Source organism: Hypomesus transpacificus, unplaced genomic scaffold, assembly GCF_021917145.1.
Source record: "Hypomesus transpacificus isolate Combined female unplaced genomic scaffold, fHypTra1 scaffold_55, whole genome shotgun sequence".
Lineage (NCBI taxonomy): Eukaryota > Metazoa > Chordata > Actinopteri > Osmeriformes > Osmeridae > Hypomesus > Hypomesus transpacificus.
Window position 1 is genome coordinate 830795 of NW_025814032.1, and position 24235 is coordinate 855029.

The following is a 24235-nucleotide window of genomic DNA, read 5'->3' on the forward strand; positions in this document are numbered from 1 at the left end:
AATATTTGGCATCATTGTCACAGGCCTTTGTTGTTACCAAGCTTCATGCTTTTTAATGCAAGGAGGACATTAGCCTCTCCTGTCTCACCAGCACCTTGATAAATAGTCTTAATAACAAATAGTTATAGGACTAGTTAAGTACTATGGCATGCTTTTGAACACTAAATACGTGCCTAGAAATGCTTGTCACCCAGGATTGCTCAATCTAAGATTTACCAGCCTCCCTACCTCAGTTGATCACTGCGGGTCAAGACACAAGCTTGTCACGCTTCTGGTTCGGCTTTGTCTGGAGGTAATGGTCTAATTTCTTCCTAGTTACCCCTTCTCTTTTTATTCCTTTCTCTATCTTTGACCTTTACTCTCTCCTAGCATTTATCTCACACAACACAGTGGCATTTTATTAAATGGACCACCCTCATCCACCTCAGTCTCCTCTTTCATAGAAGCTATTCTCCAAGGGCACTTGAGTTAGATGCTTTACAGTTTGTCGTCTAAACCCTAAGCCCCCTGGTCCATAAAGTAGCCAGGCTCCCCATGTTAATGACTGGGGCGTAATAGAGAGCTTGGGTGTAAAATCGTGGTTCTTACCACTCCCTTTCTAAAGCCTTGTGACACCTTTGTAAAAGCACTTGTTGTTTGATTCCTGGAGGGGAGGTTCACCTGTGCACCAGGGTATGTTGCATGTATATTTCTGCCTGTCTGTCTTCCAAAAGATACCAAAAAGAAATTCCACAGCCAATGCATCTGACAGGCCAGAATTGTGCCTAAGATATCAATGGCCTCTTGTCTTTCCATTCAAGTATGGATCAGAGCTATTTATGGTTATTTATTAGCAACACACTCACTACACACAGGATAATGACACTGACCAGGTGCCCAGAAACATATCATCTGGATAATACTGTCAGATCCCAATGAATTTCCTTTGAAAGAATACTCCAAGGTCATATTTGGTGTGGGGTTACACTATGAAGACATCCTACATAAAATTCAAGTTCACATTCAAAAACTCAAGTACTGGAAACAATCACAATTTGGTGTGAGCTCTATGTCTTTCATCTGTCTTCTAATTTGGGAACGGGCAGTGTTCTCAGAAGAAGTGTTGACATCTCCTACATTCTCCCTGCAGAGGGAGGGAGTGGAAAAAAGAGAGAGACTAAGGACGAGAAGAAAAAAAAGACAGTAGTAATAAAGACAGGGATGAATGATGGCTTTAGAGTCTGTGGTGTTGACTGAGTTGATGACAGGGGAGTCGGGGGTCCACCGATTAAAACTGTTCTTGGCTGTCAAGCTACTATTGTCATGCCAACATGCTGCAGCTTTCTCACTCACCGAGTACCCTGGTCATATGTATACGAGGAAAGTTTATGGCCTTCTATGAATTATATATAGGTGCAAATGGATGAAGTCATTATCCTCCATCTCAGATATAAAAGCATTAATGTGGCAGTTTGAGCGGTCTCACCCTCACCGCCCCCTTCTGACGTCTGAATTTCAGGGGTCTCTTGCTAGGCTTTACCTAGCAAGACTCTTCTCTCTCTCTCTCTCTCTCTCTCTCTCTCTCTCTCTCTCTCTCTCTCTCTCACACACATATACGATTTATCTTATGTTGTCACATACATCTTTGGTCACACTGGTACATACTTTTTTTTTGTCTTCCTCTAGTGGCTTGTCTACTAACAGTGGTACACCAGTGATGAGCACAGGCAGGGCCGGAGTGGGAACCATTTTCAGCCCGGGAGTGTAATGGCCAAAACCAGCCCGTCCCCAACAGGGGCTGAGCCATTCTGTTCAATACCTATATGGACAGAATTTCTAGGCGCAGCCAGGGTGTTGAGGGGGTCCGGTTTGGTGACCTCAGGATCGGGTCGCTGCTTTTTGCGGATGATGTGGTCCTGTTGGCTTCATCGGGCCGTGACCTTCAGCTCTCACTGGAGCGGTTCGCAACCGAATGTGAAGCGGCTGGGATGCGAATCAGCACCTTCAAATCTGAGGCCAAGGTAATCGACCGGAAAAGGGTGGAGTGCCATCTCCGGGTCGGGGAGGAGATCCTGAACCAGGCGGAGGAGTTCAAGTATCTCGGGGTCTTGTTCACGAGTGAGGGAAGAATGGAGCGCGAGGTCGACAGGCGGATCGGTGCGGCGTCCGCAGTGATGCGGGCTCTGCATCGGTCCGTCTTGGTGAAGAGTCGAAAGGCGAAGCTCTCTATTTACCAGTCGATCTACGTTCCTACCCTCACCTATGGTCACGAACTATGGGTAGTGACCGAAAGGACGAGATCGCGAATACAAGCGGCCGAAATGAGCTTTTTCCGCAGGGTGTCCGGGCTCTCCCTTAGAGATAGGGTGAGAAGCTCAGTCAGCTCAGAGTAGAACCGCTGCTCCTCCGCGTCGAGAGGAGCCAGCTGAGGTGGCTCGGGCATCTGATTAGGATGCCTCCTGGACGCCTCCCTGGTGAAGTGTTCCGGGCACGTCCCACTGGGAAGAGGCCCCGGGGAAGACCCAGGACACGCTGGAGGGACTATGTCTCTCGGCTGGCCTGGGAACGCCTCGGGGTCCCCCAGGAAGAGCTGGTGGAAGTGGCCGGGGGGAGGGAAGTCTAGGCCTCCCTGCTTAGGTCGCTGCCCCCGCGACCCGATCCCCGGACAAGCGGCAGATGACGGACGGACGGAGATTCGGGGCTTTTGGGAACATATTTTCCCCACCCATGCAGGAACCTAGATTTATGAAGTGACAGATCCTTCTGGCTTTTTCAATTCCTCCTGGTATCTTTTCCCCATCCATTTTATTCTTTTCGCATCAGCTTAATCTTGCTAACTCCCTTAACGACAATAAATGATGGTTTAGGATTGTCTCCCTACCAACAACCTTGGTACACGCACTTGTGTTTCTGGTTGTTCACAATGTGTACTTCTTGTTTTTGGCTACCCCGCAATGCTTTGGGGCTATCTTGTTGTTATTATCAGTGACATTTTGTAAAGCTCTCTTTTGGAAGTCGCTTTGGATAAAAGCGTCTTCTAAATGAATACATGTAAATGTAATGTTTCAGAAAGAGAGCATGAGCGACAAAGATGAAACGGCACCTTTTAATGCACGGTCTGATCATGCGCTTATTTAAATTAAAACCTAGCCCGATTAGCTTTTTATCCGTCACACAGTAACTTAACAAACTTAACACATAGTTTTATTCGGTGTGTGAAAAAACTAAGAGAAAGCAGGTGATCTTCCAGCCCAATTTATGAGCGGGCAGAGCGGCCCACCGGGAATTCTCCCGATTCTCCCGATGGCCACTCCGGGTCGAGCACAGGGATAGTCTGCCTGGGGGCGGCCGTGGCTCAGCTGGTTGATAGGGTCACCCTCTATTGGCAAGGTTGGTGGTATGATGACGACTCCTCCTGGCCATGTGTTGAAGTGTAGAACAAGTCACTGAGCCCCAAGTTGCTACTGATGGGTAGGCCAGCATGGCAGCTCCATTGCCGTGAGTGTGTGTGAATGGGTGAATGAGAGGCAACTTTAAAGCACTTTGGGTGCACTGTGAGGTGCTGTTAAATGTGTTATATAAAGTCTGTATAGTCCATTTACCATACTGCATAATTGGGACAGAGAATGGCAAGGAGTGAGGAAGAAAGAAATCAAGGGAAAGGGAGGAGGGACGAAAGAGGCTAGAGAGCACAAAGAAAGGTGAAAGGTGAATGGCAGAGAGAGGGAATGGTCGAGGAAAGCTGCGAGGTGAGGAATGAGGCAAAGAGAGGGGGTGAGAGGAGTGTCCAAGCAGAGACAGGACTTCATCTGAGAGCTTGGGGGCCATGGAGGGGAAAGAAGTGGTTGAGCAATAGAAAGTGAGAGAGGAAAAGAGGGAGGGAACTAGTCAACAGGCCTGAAACAAGCCTGTATTTGTTATGAAGCAATCTCTACATATACATGTAGAGGTTCAAATCTACATGTATATTATGTACCAATCAAATACATACTGACATCTGACCTCTTACCAGTCCTTTTCCATCCATTACAGTTTAGTGACTGACGAAAGTGCCCTTTTACACAGATAAAAGTGTAACACACCCACACAGATTTGTATGGCTATTCACATATCAGTGAGTTAAATCAAACAAAATCCTGTTTACTTAACCCAAACCTTTACCTCAACTCAAAAAGCTAACCTGAACCCCACACCTAACCCTAGCTCCTGGCCCTTACCTAAACTCCCTGTCTCTTAATCCCAACTTCTTTGTCTTCACAAGTAAATAATATTTAAACATGCCCAAACACACACACACTCCATACCCCTTTTTAAACCTTCTGTTTTACGTTCAGTGTCCTTCATTGCATCACTCTGCCGGCCAACATAGTGCTTAAAGTGTCATGGTAACAGAGCCACTGCATTAGATTGAAGTAGTGGTAGTTTTTTGATCCACCAATGAGTCCTCTTACCCTCCCCCCAACCCTTTTTTCTCATAGCAAGAATAAAGCCTGCCAGAAAAAAAATTGAGGATAATATTTTGAGAGGAAATTACAAAATTCCTGAAATTATTAGGAAGAGGGACCTTATATCATCTGCTCACTCTGATACTCCTGTTGTCTAACCTATCTGCTTTCCTTCAGTAGGCCAAGATAAGACTCTCTGATATTGCACTCCCTTGTTCTGTTGAAGGATTGGGGGGGACTAAATTATATAGTTGTCTGAACCTAAAAATGGTTTGTATGAATTTAAGAATCTAGTGGTAGGTAGAGAAATTAGTCAATTAGACCAACAGAGTGTGGCTAGAGAGACAGATGCGTGGATGCTTGGTCTCTAATGTGGACTGAATGAAAACATTTAAAATAATAACCTTTACACAGAAATGAGCATTCGCAGGGGTCCAAGGCCAATAGTTGGGTTTCTCATGGGGAGCACCTCTGATAGATGGGCCTACATTTCTATTGAGCCAGATATGGGGAGTCACCACAAATTAGTCTGATTTGTTTTCATCTTCAGGTGAATCACCGAACGCAAATAAGCACACATTTACAACAATCTTCACAAAGCTTTCCAATGCAATACAATTTGTACAATTTACCAAGACCACAAGATTCAATTTAACTCCTTATGATAAATCTTTCAAACTGATACACAAGTGGGAATGCATTTGGTTTCAGTTTTGGTCATATGTTCCCAAAAACTGTAAATGCAATGAAATTCGAACAAGTTGAGCAAATTCACAGCTATTTGCTTCTACATTTACATTTAGTCATTTTTTTTCCTTCTAAAGCACATTTCAACAAAGTTCTTATTTAGAACTGGGGCCAGTTGCATAAACTTAGTTTAAGACTAGTCTTGGCCTTAGACAATATTAGATTGTCAGGTTAGACTAATCTAATTAAGCCTGCAGAAATAGTAAGACTGACTTAATTTGCGGTAGAAAAGTTAGCCACCTCTCCCCCTGGCTAAGCCTTGCGGAAAGGGCTTAGCTGCTATGCCAACGATCTGTTAGTACGTCATTATCTTAGCATAATTTATTACAAAAGGATTTCTTTCGTCAAAGTTGTCGATAAATGGAAGTAGTGTTGGGGTTAAATTAAGAAGCTTAAAAATGCATACAAAATGACTTAAAACAACCTTTTCAGTATTGTCTTCCTCTAACAGATAGATGCTTTCATGTGACGATCTTCTGCCGTTAAGTGTCGCTGTTGTGTCCGCCATTTGTTCTTTTTCGCAAAGTGTCTTATTTCGCCCATAGTGCCACAGGCCATCTAAGTCAATCTTAGTCACTCAAAGGGAAGCGTTATGCAACAGATAAATTGATGTGTCCATGGCAAGTCAAATTTAAAGTTATATTTAAGTCTAGACTAGGTCTATTTTTATGCAACTGGCCCCTGGTGGAACCTAGTGTAATCAGATATGTTTTGTTCTTCTGTTCTGCAATCACTTAAGATATTGTTGCTTCAGGACTCTTTGTAAGGCCAATTAACCATCACTCACCTCACTCTCTTGTGGAGACCTCTCTCAGACCCAAAAGTAAATGTAGAAATTAGTGCTGTCAGTTTAACGCGTTATTAACGGCGTTAACGCAAACCCAAATTAACGGCGTCAATTTTTTTATCGCGCGATTAACGCTCTTTTTGGCCTAGCAAACATTGTAGTTTTTTTTCACATTCTGTTGCAACAACTACCGAAGTTAGAAAAACTACAACACCACACCGGATCTAGCTAGACCGGAAACAAAACAACAGGCACGCTACACACTTGTTTGGCTTGCGATCCGGCTAAAGCGTAGTAGCAGAGCCCGTTTACGGATATGAGACATTCTCTGGTAGTAGGTTAACTTTACGTTTTGAGTAGATGGCGAGCGCGAGACGCCGAAATGGATGCCAATAAGATTCTGAATGGAAAGTTTACTTTTAAAAAGTTGCCAAATGGTTCCATTGACAAGACCAAAGTGATCTGTGTGTTTTGTCGTTGTAAAATGAGCTATCGTTGCAGCACGTCCAGTCTGAAATACCACTTGATGGCCAAACACACAGATGATGCAAATTCTCCGCCCCCTCGTCAAAGCCAGGCGATTGCAATGTTGTTTTCAATAACAAAAAATATGTGCACGAAGCAATCCGAACCACTTTTCCATGTTGATAAGAGCATTAAAATTTGAAAAAAGAATGGGACAAAAAGAAATCAAGGGACATTTAGAATAGATAGAAATAGAAATGTGCGATTAATTACATTTACATTTACATTTATTCATTTAGCAGACGCTTTTGTCCAAAGCGACTTCCAAGAGAGAGCTTCACAAAGTGCATAGGTCACTGATAATAACAACAAGATAGCCCCACAGCATTGCGGGTAGTCAAAAACAAGAAGTACATATTGTGGACAACCAAAAAATAGTGCTAAAGGGAAGAAACCATAAGAGCATGTAGTTAAACAAGTTAAAATTACACAACATTGATCTCTAAGTGCAGGTGTACCTGTAGGAAAGCAATAAAAATAGGATTAACTAAAAAAAGAAGAATACAACAGTTTAAATCAGCTACCACTAACCAACAAGAGCAACAGTCTAAGCAAGAGTCATTGTGAACCTTGAGGAAACTAGCGTTGGATTCAGCAAACCATTCCTAAGTACCATTGTACTCCCGGAACAAGTGCGTCTTGAGCCTTCTCTTGAAGGTGGAGAGACAGTCCGTGTCTCTGATGGAGGTGGGGAGTTGATTCCACCACTGGGGTGCCAGGCAGGAGAAGAGCTTGTGCTGGGACCGGGCGGTCTTGAGAGGTGGGACCACCAGGCGGTTGTCTGAAGAAGACCGTAGGTGGCGGGTGGGGGTGTAAGGCTGCAGGAGAGACTTGATGTAGTCGGGCGCAGTTCCATTCACTGCTCGGAAGGTCAGTACCAGGGTCTTGAATCTGATGCGGGCCGTTATGGGTAGCCAGTGGAGGGAGATGAGGAGCGGGGTAACGTGGGAGCGTCTGGGTAGATTGTAGACCAGACGGGCCGCTGCGTTCTGAATTCTCTGAAGAGGGCGGGTTGCGCATGATGGGAGACCGGCGAGCAGCGAGTTGCAGTAGTCCAACTTGGAGAGGACAAGTGCTTGGACAAGCAGCTGGGTGGAGTGCTCAGACAGGTATCTCCTGATCTTCCGGATGTTGTAGAGGGTGAATCTACACGACCGGGAGACCGCAGCAATGTGGGCCGTGAGGGAGAGCTCGTCGTCCATGGTCACCCCAAGGTTCCTGGCAGAGGATGAGGGGGTCACCGTCGCAGATCCCAGGGTGATTGAGAAGTCATGGGAGATGGAGGGTTTGGCCGGGATGATGAGAAGTTCTGTTTTGGCAAGGTTCAGCTGGAGATGGTGCTCAGTCATCCAGGCGGAGATGTCTGCGAGGCAGGCCTCAATCCTAGCTGAGATCCCCGGATCGGTCGGAGGGAATGACAGGTACAGCTGCGTGTCGTCAGCGTAGCAGTGGTAGGAGAAGCCATGGGAGGTGATGATTGGTCCAAGTGAGGTGGTGTACAGAGAGAAGAGGAGGGGACCAAGGACGGAGCCCTGTGGGACACCAGTGGAGAGCTGGCGTGGGCCTGACAGTTTGCCTCCCCAGGAGACCTGGTAGGATCTTCCCGACAGGTAGGATGAGATCCACTGGAGTGCAGTGCCAGTGATGCCCATCTCAGAAAGTCTGGAGAGCAGGATCTGGTGGTTAACCGTATCAAACGCCGCAGAAAGGTCCAGCAGAATGATGACGGATGACCTGGAAGCCGCTCTGGCAGACTGGAGGGCAGTGGTGACTGAAAGGAGGGCAGTCTCTGTGGAGTGGCCGGTCTTGAAGCCCGATTGGTTGGGGTCGAGCAGTTTGTTCTGAGAAAGGAAGTTAGACAGTTGGTTAGATACAGCACGTTCAATTGTTTTAGAAAAGAAGGGCAACAATGATACCGGTCTGTAGTTCTGGAGGACGGCAGGGTTAAGGGAGGGTTTTTTGAGTAAAGGGGTAACTCTGGCCTGTTTGAAGGCAGAGGGGAAGGTGCCAGAGGTAAGAGAGGAGTTTAGAACATGGAGCAGAAAAGTTATGATAGAGGGGGAGATGGTTTGAAAGAGAGGGGAGGGGACAGGATCAAGGGGACAGGAGGTGGGGCGATGAGAGAGAATGAGGTCAGAGAGCTCTGCCTCGGACAGGGGAGAGAAGGAGTTTAGACATTTAGTTGGGTCAGAAATGGAGGGTGAGGGGGTAGGAAGGGTGGGTTTAGGGAACCGACTGCTAATGTCGGCGACTTTTTTCTCAAAGAAAGAGGAGAAGTCGTCTGCTGTCAGGGTGGAGGGAGGGGGTGGGGGAGGTGGGTTAAGAAGGGTGGAGAAGGTAGAAAAAAGTTTGTGGGGGTTTGAAGCGGAGTTAATTTTGTTAAGAAAGTAGAGGGTTTTGGCACCAGATATGTGAGAAGAGAAGGATTTGAGGAGGGAGTGATACTTATCAAGGTCCAGACCGTCTTTGGACTTGCGCCATCTCCTCTCAGCTGCTCGAAGGGTGGACCGTTCTTCACGAATAACATCCGTAAGCCACGGGCAGGGGGGAGAAGATCGTGCAGGCCTGGTAGACAGGGGACAGAGAGAGTCAAGTGCTGCAGTTAAAGTGGTTAGCAAGGTGTCGGTGGCAGTGTTAGTGGGGTGGGACGAGAACCCGTCAATAGGAGGGAGGGAGGATGTTACAATAGAGGAGAAGTGGGAGGGGGATAGCGAGCGGAGGTTGCGCCGGAAAGTTACAAGGGGAGGGGAGGTAGGAGGGGTTGGAGGGAGAGAGACAGTGAATTGGATAAAGTAGTGATCAGAGATGTGCAGTGGGGTTACAGAGGTTAAGTCGGTGATACAGTTGCGTGTCAGGACGAGGTCTAGCTGTTTGCCTGCCTTGTGGGTCGCCGGTGTGCTCAGCAGCGTCAGGTCGAAGGAGGTCAGGAGAGACAAGAAGTCGACAGCCTGCGTTCCTTGGAGGTGGATGTTGAAGTCCCCAAGGACTATCAGGGGGGTTCCATCATCCGGAAGGACGCTGAGGAGCATGTCCAGCTCCTCCACAAAGTCGGCAAGCGGTCCTGGTGGGCGATAAAGAACAATTAAGCATGCTTTAATAGGATTAGTTAGCATCACATAATGGTGTTCAAATGATTTGGCAGTAACAGAGAGTGGTGTGGATGTGTATTTAATATGAGGGGATAGAAGCAACCCTGTCCCACCACCCCGCCCGGTTGAGCGGGGTGAGTGAGTGAAGGAGTGTTTGACGGAGAGAGCAGCTGGAGTTGCAGTGTTCTCTGGGTGGATCCATGTCTCAGTCAGCGCAAGGGCATGAAGAGAAGCATGGGATGCAAACGCCGGGATGAAGTCTGCCTTGTTCACAGCAGACTGGCAGTTCCAGAGCCCTAAGGAAAGAGACAGGGCAGGTGGAGAAGAACTGGATATGTAGTGAAGGTTAGAAGTTGACCGAATATACTTTGTGACATATCTACGTCTACGGGTAGTGTAATGAACAGGAATGCTAAGGAAACACATGCTAGCTATGAATAAATTCTAGGTAGAATATAATCTAAATATGAATATAAATAGGTTGATGCTTATCAGAAGAGGTGATCCGCCTCGTTGGCCTTCCTCGGTGGACTCCGCAGGTAGACTCCTTGTCTTTGTTCGACTGAGTCTTCGTGCGACGAGGCTGGCAGACGAGGCTGCCTCTGTAATGCTAACCGCCTTAAATATGCTAATGCGCAGATACAACGCCCCCAATTACTGCCAAACAAAAGAATATCCTGAGTACCCCGAAACCGAAAATGACTCACTGGCTAGCTACTCCTTGACCAGTTTCAACTGGTTATCTAACTGCTGGCCCTTCTGCTCTGCCCAAGAGACTAACTTTTAGCTAAACTCAATAATATACTAGTCTTGATCACTCGCAGTCAATGCAGCGCTCTCGAAGTTCTCTTCAGTATGACGCTATACGCTCTCAGCTGATTCCAGGCGACTTCGGCTTTTAAACCAAATTCTACAACGCCCCCAATTACTGCCAAACAAAAGAATATCCTGAGTACCCCGAAACCGAAAATGACTCACTGGCTAGCTACTCCTTGACCAGTTTCAACTGGTTATCTAACTGCTGGCCCTTCTGCTCTGCCCAAGAGACTAACTTTTAGCTAAACTCAATAATATACTAGTCTTGATCACTCGCAGTCAATGCAGCGCTCTCGAAGTTCTCTTCAGTATGACGCTATACGCTCTCAGCTGATTCCAGGCGACTTCGGCTTTTAAACCAAATTCTACAACGCCCCCAATTACTGCCAAACAAAAGAATATCCTGAGTACCCCGAAACCGAAAATGACTCACTGGCTAGCTACTCCTTGACCAGTTTCAACTGGTTATCTAACTGCTGGCCCTTCTGCTCTGCCCAAGAGACTAACTTTTAGCTAAACTCAATAATATACTAGTCTTGATCACTCGCAGTCAATGCAGCGCTCTCGAAGTTCTCTTCAGTATGACGCTATACGCTCTCAGCTGATTCCAGGCGACTTCGGCTTTTAAACCAAATTCTACAACGCCCCCAATTACTGCCAAACAAAAGAATATCCTGAGTACCCCGAAACCGAAAATGACTCACTGGCTAGCTACTCCTTGACCAGTTTCAACTGGTTATCTAACTGCTGGCCCTTCTGCTCTGCCCAAGAGACTAACTTTTAGCTAAACTCAATAATATACTAGTCTTGATCACTCGCAGTCAATGCAGCGCTCTCGAAGTTCTCTTCAGTATGACGCTATACGCTCTCAGCTGATTCCAGGCGACTTCGGCTTTTAAACCAAATTCTACAACGCCCCCAATTACTGCCAAACAAAAGAATATCCTGAGTACCCCGAAACCGAAAATGACTCACTGGCTAGCTACTCCTTGACCAGTTTCAACTGGTTATCTAACTGCTGGCCCTTCTGCTCTGCCCAAGAGACTAACTTTTAGCTAAACTCAATAATATACTAGTCTTGATCACTCGCAGTCAATGCAGCGCTCTCGAAGTTCTCTTCAGTATGACGCTATACGCTCTCAGCTGATTCCAGGCGACTTCGGCTTTTAAACCAAATTCTACAACGCCCCCAATTACTGCCAAACAAAAGAATATCCTGAGTACCCCGAAACCGAAAATGACTCACTGGCTAGCTACTCCTTGACCAGTTTCAACTGGTTATCTAACTGCTGGCCCTTCTGCTCTGCCCAAGAGACTAACTTTTAGCTAAACTCAATAATATACTAGTCTTGATCACTCGCAGTCAATGCAGCACTCTCGAAGTTCTCTTCAGTATGACGCTATACGCTCTCAGCTGATTCCAGGCGACTTCGGCTTTTAAACCAAATTCTACAACGCCCCCAATTACTGCCAAACAAAAGAATATCCTGAGTACCCCGAAACCGAAAATGACTCACTGGCTAGCTACTCCTTGACCAGTTTCAACTGGTTATCTAACTGCTGGCCCTTCTGCTCTGCCCAAGAGACTAACTTTTAGCTAAACTCAATAATATACTAGTCTTGATCACTCGCAGTCAATGCAGCGCTCTCGAAGTTCTCTTCAGTATGACGCTATACGCTCTCAGCTGATTCCAGGCGACTTCGGCTTTTAAACCAAATTCTACAACGCCCCCAATTACTGCCAAACAAAAGAATATCCTGAGTACCCCGAAACCGAAAATGACTCACTGGCTAGCTACTCCTTGACCAGTTTCAACTGGTTATCTAACTGCTGGCCCTTCTGCTCTGCCCAAGAGACTAACTTTTAGCTAAACTCAATAATATACTAGTCTTGATCACTCGCAGTCAATGCAGCGCTCTCGAAGTTCTCTTCAGTATGACGCTATACGCTCTCAGCTGATTCCAGGCGACTTCGGCTTTTAAACCAAATTCTACAACGCCCCCAATTACTGCCAAACAAAAGAATATCCTGAGTACCCCGAAACCGAAAATGACTCACTGGCTAGCTACTCCTTGACCAGTTTCAACTGGTTATCTAACTGCTGGCCCTTCTGCTCTGCCCAAGAGACTAACTTTTAGCTAAACTCAATAATATACTAGTCTTGATCACTCGCAGTCAATGCAGCGCTCTCGAAGTTCTCTTCAGTATGACGCTATACGCTCTCAGCTGATTCCAGGCGACTTCGGCTTTTAAACCAAATTCTACAACGCCCCCAATTACTGCCAAACAAAAGAATATCCTGAGTACCCCGAAACCGAAAATGACTCACTGGCTAGCTACTCCTTGACCAGTTTCAACTGGTTATCTAACTGCTGGCCTTTCTGCTCTGCCCAAGAGACTAACTTTTAGCTAAACTCAATAATATACTAGTCTTGATCACTCGCAGTCAATGCAGCGCTCTCGAAGTTCTCTTCAGTATGACGCTATACGCTCTCAGCTGATTCCAGGCGACTTCGGCTTTTAAACCAAATTCTACAACGCCCCCAATTACTGCCAAACAAAAGAATATCCTGAGTACCCCGAAACCGAAAATGACTCACTGGCTAGCTACTCCTTGACCAGTTTCAACTGGTTATCTAACTGCTGGCCCTTCTGCTCTGCCCAAGAGACTAACTTTTAGCTAAACTCAATAATATACTAGTCTTGATCACTCGCAGTCAATGCAGCGCTCTCGAAGTTCTCTTCAGTATGACGCTATACGCTCTCAGCTGATTCCAGGCGACTTCGGCTTTTAAACCAAATTCTACAACGCCCCCAATTACTGCCAAACAAAAGAATATCCTGAGTACCCCGAAACCGAAAATGACTCACTGGCTAGCTACTCCTTGACCAGTTTCAACTGGTTATCTAACTGCTGGCCCTTCTGCTCTGCCCAAGAGACTAACTTTTAGCTAAACTCAATAATATACTAGTCTTGATCACTCGCAGTCAATGCAGCGCTCTCGAAGTTCTCTTCAGTATGACGCTATACGCTCTCAGCTGATTCCAGGCGACTTCGGCTTTTAAACCAAATTCTACAACGCCCCCAATTACTGCCAAACAAAAGAATATCCTGAGTACCCCGAAACCGAAAATGACTCACTGGCTAGCTACTCCTTGACCAGTTTCAACTGGTTATCTAACTGCTGGCCCTTCTGCTCTGCCCAAGAGACTAACTTTTAGCTAAACTCAATAATATACTAGTCTTGATCACTCGCAGTCAATGCAGCGCTCTCGAAGTTCTCTTCAGTATGACGCTATACGCTCTCAGCTGATTCCAGGCGACTTCGGCTTTTAAACCAAATTCTACAACGCCCCCAATTACTGCCAAACAAAAGAATATCCTGAGTACCCCGAAACCGAAAATGACTCACTGGCTAGCTACTCCTTGACCAGTTTCAACTGGTTATCTAACTGCTGGCCCTTCTGCTCTGCCCAAGAGACTAACTTTTAGCTAAACTCAATAATATACTAGTCTTGATCACTCGCAGTCAATGCAGCGCTCTCGAAGTTCTCTTCAGTATGACGCTATACGCTCTCAGCTGATTCCAGGCGACTTCGGCTTTTAAACCAAATTCTACAACGCCCCCAATTACTGCCAAACAAAAGAATATCCTGAGTACCCCGAAACCGAAAATGACTCACTGGCTAGCTACTCCTTGACCAGTTTCAACTGGTTATCTAACTGCTGGCCCTTCTGCTCTGCCCAAGAGACTAACTTTTAGCTAAACTCAATAATATACTAGTCTTGATCACTCGCAGTCAATGCAGCGCTCTCGAAGTTCTCTTCAGTATGACGCTATACGCTCTCCTAATTGTGATTAATCGCGAGTTAACTATGACATTAATGCGATTAATCGCGATTAAATATTTTAATCGTTTGACAGCACTAGTAGAAATATAGGAGAGGATTAAGCATAATTAACTTAAAATCAGAACAGACTTCACAACTTCTTAAATCGCAGACAGTCTCAGTGTCTCTGTGTGCTCTCGCTCCAGGGCCTATTTGGACGTGAAGGAGCTGAAAGAAATCTTGAATTTGGATGGCTCCACTTACCTAAATGTGTTCTTTGCAAACTCATCTGATGAAGATCTGGCAGGCGTAGCCACTTGGCCCTGGGACAAGGAAGCCCTAACACATTTAGGTAAAGACAGATACACGCACACATATATACACCCATGTACACATATGCAGGCAGACATACAAACACACACACTTACCTGCGACCCCATTGTTAATTATGTGTAATTACAGTTCAAGCCCTAAGCAATCTCAACCTCTGTTCTGACATGGAGGAAGGTGATAATGAGTGTGTATTGGTGAATAATTCATTGTGTGAGTCCAACTCTAACTCTCCTATTTTGATGAGGATGAATAGGTTTTTGTATGATGTGTGTATGCTTACACGTTTTTTACATAGTATTTGTAAAGTGTCTTTGTGTGTAACACCATTAACCCTTTTCATTTAAAGGTGGCATTGTTCTGAACCCTTCCTTCTATGGCACATTTGGTCACACTCACACCATGATCCATGAGATTGGCCACAGTCTGGGGTTGTACCATGTATTCCGGGGGATCTCTGAGATTGAATCATGCAATGATGTGTGTCTGGAGACCGAACCCTCGTTAGAGACAGGAGACCTATGTGCAGATACCAACCCAACCCCAAAATACAAACACTGCAGAGACCCAGAACCAGGCAACGACACCTGTGGCCGCCGACATTTCACACACACACCATACAACAACTACATGAGCTACGCAGGTAAGGTTTCTTTCTCTCTTATACACACGCACGCTCAGACACACGCACAGATATTACACTCAGGACATTAATCCTATGTCACAAATATCCTATGTGCAAAGGGAATGCAATTCAGAATGAGCCAGGTTCAAAATCTCAATGAAGAAATGTATTGATAAAAGCTTTGATTATGTGATTAGTAAGACCAGTCGATGATAAAGATAATTTGAAATACTTCTAACAGTACTCTCTGTGTGGCCGTATTGCCTTTTCTCATCTCTAACATTAAGTTGATCAAAATGTGTCTGTATCTGGATTTTGACTGGGCATTGTCTGGCTTGTCAGAACTAGCTTATCACATTGTGCTGAAGAAAACTTCTGGCCCAGCTAATACTTTTCCCTTCTACGTGAAGATGATGACTGTACAGACTCCTTCACCCTCAACCAAGTGGCCAGAATGCATTGCTACCTTGACCTTATTTACCAAACCTGGCAACCGGTGGCTAAACCACCCCCAGTGCCTATGCCGCCTCAAGTTGTGGAACAACAACATGATGCCATCACTCTGGAGTGGTTCCCCCCCATCACTGGACACTTCTATGACAGGTGAAATGAATTTCTAGTGAAACCAACTGGAAGGACCAATTCATAATTAATACTCCTGACCGATGGTCTTTTTCAGAGCTAAACCGTCCCTGTAGCCAGTTAATAAGGTTTATGCTTTTCCAGATGGACTGTTTCTAAGTTTGTTGCTATGCCTGTCTGTTGGTTTCCTAGAGAAGTGGGATCAGTGTGTGACAAATGCACCGAGGGCCGGGTCCTGCTTCAGTACGCCTCCAACTCCTCTTCCCCCCGCCCCTGTGCCCCCTCAGGTCACTGGAGCCCTCGCGAGGCTGAAGGTAAGACTCCAACAGTACATGGAGACTGAATTTATCATAGCCTCATCTCTCAGTCCGTATATTTTTCCGACAATTAGTCATCGCAATGGCTCTAGGGTAAGGTCTAACGCTAGGGTACCAGCTAATGCTATGATGTATTGTTTAGTACCAACTAATTGTCTAACACGCGCAAAATAACAATTATTTGTATTCAATTAATCCGGAATTCGGTAAAACCGGCTTCACTATCTGGGTGGAATAATTGCATGATTGAGTAATTTGGATGGTCCCTATTACCAATTAGGTGCCCGACGGTACACAAGGGGATTATGCAAAAAGGAGTAACTATGCAGAGATGAAGACAATCTAAATTCACTAGGCTGAGTGGGAATTTCACCGATTTATTGGAGATGCTCAACATCTCCCGTAAAATGCTATGGCTAGAATTGTGTGCAAGGATTTAGCAGTGGCTGTCAGTGCATCTTAGTCTTGGGTCTCAAGAACACCAGAGCAATGCAAAGCCAGGTTCATTTACCTCAGACGGAGTTTGGAGGGATTGAGGCAGGAACGTCTAGTGCCTCAGGTATGTACTGTATGCATAAAATATATTTCCTAAATGGTAAATTGTCAATGTGAAATTGAATAGTGTATGTAGCCAATAATAACCAGTCATTGTGTATGTAGTGTTCAACTGATTAGATGTATGTATTTTATCTGCCTAAAAAATTTATTAACTTCAAACAAAAATAATTTATTAATTTAATATCATGTCTCGTAGGCGCTACAATCTTAGCCTCTAATCCAACGGCACGGATGGAGCTCCATCAGCAAGCCTCCGTCCCGTGGCACCATAATGTCCTGAGATGCATCTGTGGGGGAAGACATAATTTTAACATTGTCTTATTACTGTTTTTTTTAAATAAAGGTTTTGACATAACTTGCATGTGTGCTTTTATGCTAATGACTTCTATGGGCATTCATTTACCAGGTACAAAACTGCATTTCCCATAATTATTCAAATTTTCCTGTGCTGTTGGTGCAATTTCCTGGTTGTTTGCTATCGTTTTTTTTTTAGCTCTCCATCACCTGCCCATACAGCATCACAGTTTCTGCTTTGTTTGCCCATTCCAAGCTTGCAATACATACTATGTAGAATCTTTGCAAACTCGCCTGATGTGGCATGAAATTATCAAATGCCCGGAGCGTAACCCAGTTGACAGCTGTGTTACACAAGAGTGGGAGCATGGTCATGCCCTAAGCCTGTTTGATTGGTTTGATACTTGTTAAATCAAGAATGTAATCAAACCAGTTTGATTGAAAGATTCTTTCATAACTATGATTTTCTATCACCAATTTGAATATGTCTAGTTAGCTGAGAGCATCCTGAACTCTCCTGAACTGAAGTAGAATGATTCTACTTTAAAAGTCATAAACATGCAAAATCCTAGCATTGCGGGGGTAAAAAACTAAATATGCTAATTGATCTCATGTAAGTGATCAGGCGAAAGCCATAATATTATTTTTACGCACTGATCCCCCCCCCCCCCCCGCCCCCCCCATAGTATTCTTAAATTGCTTGTGCCATGAGGGAAGATCTCATTCGTAATACAATTTGAGGACAATTAGAGCTGAAATCAGCAGCATTCCTGAAATAGGACAGGATGGTTCTCCCTTTTCACTCTTCTAATGCTTTTTCAAATCACTGTAGAGGAAACAACATTAGGGATGTAGAATTTGAGCTAGTACGCACAGCTGTGAACCTTTGACTGCTGGCTGGCTGCTACAGTAGTAAGTATTGCGTGTGCGTATGAGTGTGTCTGTGTGTTCTGGCTTTGTATTATATGAGGTTGTGTAGATATGTGTATGATCATGTTCTGTTTAGGTTCAAACTCTGCCCCCAGTGAGACAAAGGGTATACCAAAGTGGCATAAATATGCAGAACGTGTTACTGTTTGTGTCAAGGTTGACTAATGAGCTTTCTGCCTTAAAATATCAATATTTTCTAAAGCAAAACAGTGTTTATTGGCATAACAAGGGCTGTGACACATGCAGAATTATTTCCCTTCTATTGAATATGAGTCTGATGTTATGTGATTGTATTTATAAAATCATTGTGAGTCTTTAAGAGTAAGATGTGAGCTAAAGTTAAGAGAAACCAGAAAGATATAATCAGTCTGGGGGGTGTCAGACAGCACATGGCTAATAATGAACTCAATTACCTACTGGGCTGAGGATCAGAGAGGGATCTGGTACAGTACATCTGTGTGTAGTACATTTGTATATGTGGCCATGTAGATGGGCAAGTGCATGTTTATATGTGTCTGTGTCTGCTTATGTGTCTAGGCATAGGCACAAAGACTTGTGTGAGAGAGAGACATGTCTGGGCTTGTCTACACTTGTGTGTATAAATGTCTCGCCTCACACTCTGCCATTCTTCTCTACCAGTTTACACTTACAATGCTAATCCATCATTCCATTCTTACAGCTGCTCCTCCTATGTGTGTGTTTGTGTGTTTTTATTGTCTGCAGTGAAATCTTATGATACCCACACATGGGGTATCCAACTAATACAGCAAAATGTTTTCAGTGTGCGTATGTTGTGCATTGTGTGTGAGGGCAAATGTTGGTATGGTGTTGTAGCGGGGTGTGGATATACTTTATTTCTAATCAAGTATTTAGTTAAATGGACACCACCATGATATTGGGTGAAAACCAAGGAAACCGATAGTTAATATGTAATCATCTTATTCTGAAGGAATACATTTGTTTTAAGTGTAGAACAGATCTTAACAGTAGTGAACATGCACATGTAAAAATATGTTTTAGAAATGATTCATTAATTAATTATTTAAAGTAAATATGGATAGTATGAACAAGTTACGTTTGATCAGGGTTGATCAATGAGGATGAGGCCTGTTTGTGTCCGAAGCAGGGGCGGCTCAAAAATATTTTCAGTGGAGGGTCACAGGTAGCCTGGCTGCCAGCCCAACTTCTCCCCGCCCCCAAAAAAATTTGGTCGGGAAGTTGGGTCTGGAGGGTCTCGTATTGGGGACCAACTACAGAAAACCAGAATCTGGGCGAACCAATTAAATTGCCAGGGCGGGCTTATACGATGATGGACAGATGATCAACAGTAACGTAATCACCCACGTCACAAAAGAGCGCTTAAGTTGACTTCGTTTTGAACAAACATGGCTACCGCTGGAGATCTGGGATGTTATGATTATGCCATCGAGTCTGTTTTAGAAGACATCGACAGCACATTAATTTTGAAAGAGGAACAGAGAGACGCAATCAAGGCATTTGTCAATGGAAAATATGTTTTTGCCGTCCTTCCTACGGGATTCAGTAAAAGTTTAATTTATCAGCTGGCCCCAATGGAGTTGTAATCCTAAACGGAGAACTTGTTCGTATATGCATTGCCCTTTATTGTTTCACTCAAAAAGGTTGACCGTGTGAACAAGTACTCTCCCTACCCTTAAATTAATTTTACAACACCGGCAAAAATCGTTTGTATTCATTCTTCAAGCATACTTCAAGTCTGCTTGTAGTTTAGTTCTGTTGACAACAACTATGCGGTGCTTAACATACGTCACATACTCTGTTGCTCTGATTGGTTGTAGATCTATACAATTGAGCGAAGAGGCATTTGTTTTCCAGGCTCGTTTGAAACACGCCCTGTAGTCAAAGCCCAACGGAGAGTTCTCAGACTCATATTCTGACTAGAATTATGAGTATGACAACGTCAGGCTAGGTCACAGGGGGGAGCAGCCGAGAATTGGAGGGAAATCCAATTAAGTAAAGAATCTCCTTTTCATGTTTAATGTTAACCTATAAACCAGTGGTCCCCAACCTTTTTTGCGCCACGGACCGGTTTCATGTAAGCCATATCATCACGGACCGGCAAGGAGGAAAGATAGGCCCTGGACTTTGATCCAAACTGGCCCACCTGAACCGCCCCCCCTACGCCACCACAGCTGCCCTGCTAATGCATGCACATTCTGGGTTTGATGTGATCCTAGTTAGCGACTTCCACACCTAATGCGAGTGCGCAGAGAATTTATTTTACTGATATGAGCTAAAACATTTTTTTGGAGCTTTATGTAAAATAAACATAGCCGTTTTTCAATTGGTAAAACCTTGTCTAGTGAATGTGATGTATTTTTGTCTCAATTTTTCAGCCCCATCTTTACGTTTCTTAGCCTGGTTTTCACCGTTACATTGTTATTAGCTAACTTTCGATCTGTCAGTCCCACTATGTGTAAACGAGACTAAACTTAGACGACAGTGACACCCGAAGTGTGTTCCTTATATCCAGTTTATTCTGTTATTTTGTTTGATTGCTGTCATGGCAGAAAATCCCGCTTCACAAAGGGTTTTCAGTGCTTTTGTGGCAATCACTGGTAGAGTTGTTGTTTCAAACAGGCTTCATTGAGTGGTAACTATCACGTGTCAAGAGGAAGAGTGATAGTTACCGCACAATGAAGCCCACAAACTTGCAACAGTTTTTGTAAACAAACGTTTTTGCAGAGCTTTTTTGCTCAGGGGAAAAGGCCCGCAAAGAAGGAGAGAATCCGGTCATTTTTCAGAATAAAATGTCTTTCAGACTCTGATAATCAATTAAGGAAAAAATCGTATAAATTTACTTTTGTGCGGCCCAGTACCTAATGACTCACGGACCGTTACCAGTCCGTGGACACGCGGTTGGGGAACGCTGCTATAAACCATAAAGCACACCGTATAATTTTGTTAATTTCCGTGCTTTTTTCCCAACAGACTCACTACCTAATGTTTTGTACTTAGCTAATGTTAGGTTACGTATAACTTAACAACACTTTACCTCTTCTACAATTTTATTGTTCCTCAGTTTACGCTGTCCACAGAGTGTAAACCTCTAGGAAAAGCGGGAATGGCTTCTGTCATGTTCTGTCCAGGCAGATCGCTAAAGGATCTTAACCCTTGTGTTATCTTCAGGTCATTCTGATCCATCAGTCATTGTGACGCACCGTCATATTGCGACAACTTTACCGCATACAAAAACAAAGTGAAGCATTTTCTTTTAACCTTTGGGCTGTCTCAGACCCCCCACATTGCGAAGGTTAAAATAAAATAATTTGTTTTTGGATTGGGTAAGCACAACGATGGTTCTTTATGAACCTTTGGGTCATGTGACCCGAAGGCAGCACAAGGGTTAAATAATTTCTTACTGAGATTGACATCATTCAGAGCCAATGAAAATAGGGGGGCACCTGAGAACCAATCAGATTCCTGGAGGGGCATGTGCCACTCTGTGCCCCTCCGTTGCCTCCGCCTGTGGTCCGAGGGCCCCTTTGAAGAATATCCAAAGTCAAGGATCCCTGCGGCCGTGCAGCAGGGATCATGATATTTCAATCAGGTCGCAGTTAGAATTTGGGTACTTAGTAGTGTAGTGTTGCAATCACTAATATTGCAGTCACTAATCTTGTTTAATCCTGGGAGAAACTTGGCGAGATTATTTGGAACGCCAATCCTGATGATCGTTGGTATCACTGGACTCCGAGATATATCTGAACATTTTGGTATAGTTACAAATTATAGTTAAATGATTGTTTTATAATGTTAGCTTTGTGTAGATACCAAGGATGACTTGGTTATCTTTCAGGAATAATGAGTAGTTACTCGAATCAAGATTACAGTAAACACAACATTAAAACAAAGCAGCAAACATTACACAAATAATCCTCTCACAATTCTCCACCTTCTACTCTTGTAAAGATGATGTTTTGAAGAACTTTCCTTCAAGTTCTGGCAAGGTATGTTCTTTGTTTGAATTCCCGCCACAAATGGAAAAGACAAATGGTTGCTGGAGATGTCTCAAGCAAGCCCTTTGAAGCTTCCTGAGAGAGATAAGAGGGCATAACATGCAGAGTGGAGCCCCCCCACAAAAATGTGCATTAAAGTTAAGAATCCAAAGATTACGTTGGATGGAATGGCGGACCGTTCACTGTGTCAGCTCACAGCAGGCACATGTAGGCACATTCACACATATTTGCGAGCATTTTGTAGAGAAATGAAACAGGTCACTACACAAAAATTATTTGCACAAACGCTCCTATAAGGAGTTGGAAAGACCTGTGGTTGACAAACTTCTCCCTTTTGGCACACAATGTTGTGTGTCGTTTATCAAAGTAGGCCTACAAAGACAATACTTTTTTAACAGAAAACGAAGCTAGCTCACTGTGCCCTTAAAGGTGCAGTGTCCATTTGAACCTGTCCAGTGAGTTGTGTACAAGTACTCCGCTACACTCCCAAATGTATTTTGAGGTTTCACAAATAAAATGTTGGGAGCATGTGTGACCAAGATGGTCATAATTGTGAGCCTTGAAAAGGAGAACATTTTTACATGAGCAAGTACTTTTTATTAAGTTTATAATAAAAGAAAAAAAGTAATTGGCCTCTCCATGTGGTCATTTTATATAAACTATTTATTCATTGCATTTATAAAATATGAGCCATATTGTTATATATAGTGTTATCGGGATATGAAAGGAACTGTATCAGGATATGAGATTTTGGTCATATCGCACAGCCCCCCTGAGTGGGCATGTCTAGGCTTGTATGTCTATATAAACAGCCATGATGAGGTGTGTGTGTATGGACAAGTGTGTGCACGTCCATGCGAAACACACACAACACCTGTTTGCTCGGGGCTAGTGTCCTCATACCATTTTTTTTCTGGAAATACTGGCATGGTCAAAGAATGTTGGAGCACCGCTTGTAAATCTTTACATCTGTATAACCCAGAGAAATATGGCTGTAGGGAAAAATGTGTATGTGAAAAAGCATGTAGATAGAAGATAAATGTATGTTGTTAGTGAAATTCTGAAGGATACTGTAGTTGAGTGAAAGCAGGATTGGTTGTAAATGTACGTGGAAGTCCTGGGGTCTGGGGTCCTATAAAACCTGACATATACTTCATACTATATGGCATACACAGGAAAGGAACATTTTGGGTATGAAAACAGTAACATGACATAAGCTACACGTACATATGTTTACAATCAGAAATCAGATATAACCCTAAAATGTTGCTTTGTGCTCCATCCCTGTAATGCCTCCAGAAGCTCTGGCTTGTGCCAAACAATTATTATTTATCAATAACTGTTGTGTAATGTGCCATTTAAGAACAGTATATAACATGTGGGACATGTAGTTTATATTATACAACAAAATGTTGGGTCATATAGGCAGGGCTATTCAATGTTTTGCCATGTTTTACTTATCCTTTTGAGAGCACATCACATCCTGTCTCTGTTGGGTGCATTTATCAGCTGCATTTGTGCATCACAAATGACCTGCACATCAATTGAATGAAAATCAATCTCCTCCACCCTGTGCACTTCAAAGGCATATTTAGTTAAAACTCCAAACCAAGCCACATAACACGATTGCTGGGACAAAACGTTTAAATATTAGTAAAGAGACATACTTAACGGAACGCGAAATTGACGAGAGTAGTGTAAATGTATTGACGCCCATAAGGGACTATATTGAAATGACATCGCAATTTTAGAAATGAGACTGCAGATGCCTTGGAACAACAAAATTGACTTAAACATATCCAATGCTACAAAGAACAGCTATACAGATTTCGCCATCACGCAACGATGTATAATTGGATCTATCAGACCCTTGAATGTTTATGATGAATGTGTAAATATATACTACTAAAAGGCTGATACGCTAACACAGAACTCCCTTTGCCGGGTCACTACATTAGAGACAACAAAGTGATCATTGTCAGCTGACAATATAGAATGTTGATAATAATGGGCTACCCATTTATAAATCAACTACAGTCTAACCCTCAACTTGTGTAACGTCCTTTATAGTACATTTAATTTTGCTGAATGATTGAAGGGCTGTTGGCTTGGTCCTGTTGGCTTCATTGGGCCGCGACTTTTAGCTCTCACTGGAGTGGTTCGCAACCGAATGTGAAGCGGCTGGGATGCGAATCAGCACCTCCAAATCTGAGGCCATGGTTATGGACCGGAAAAGGGTGGAGTGCCATCTCCGGGTCGGGGAGGAGATCTTGACCCAAGCGGAGGAGTTCAAGTATCTCAGGGTCTTGTTCACGAGTGAGGGAGGAATGGAGCGCGAAATTGACAAGTGGATCGGTGCGGCGTCCGCAGTGATGCGGGCTCT

At 44.1% G+C, this 24235-nt stretch overlaps 1 protein-coding gene across 2 annotated transcripts in view; it reads left to right on the forward strand.

The window, feature by feature from the left end:
* The window catches only part of pappaa (pregnancy-associated plasma protein A, pappalysin 1a), a 383886-nt gene that overhangs the window by 41898 nt on the left and 317753 nt on the right, over window positions 1-24235 (forward strand). For both annotated transcript variants that reach the window (XM_047017373.1, XM_047017374.1), the window contains exons 3-6: window positions 14428-14573; window positions 14901-15194; window positions 15587-15779; window positions 15951-16072. In XM_047017373.1, the coding sequence (XP_046873329.1) occupies window positions 14428-14573; window positions 14901-15194; window positions 15587-15779; window positions 15951-16072 (755 nt within the window). The remainder of the gene's footprint in view (window positions 1-14427; window positions 14574-14900; window positions 15195-15586; window positions 15780-15950; window positions 16073-24235) is intronic.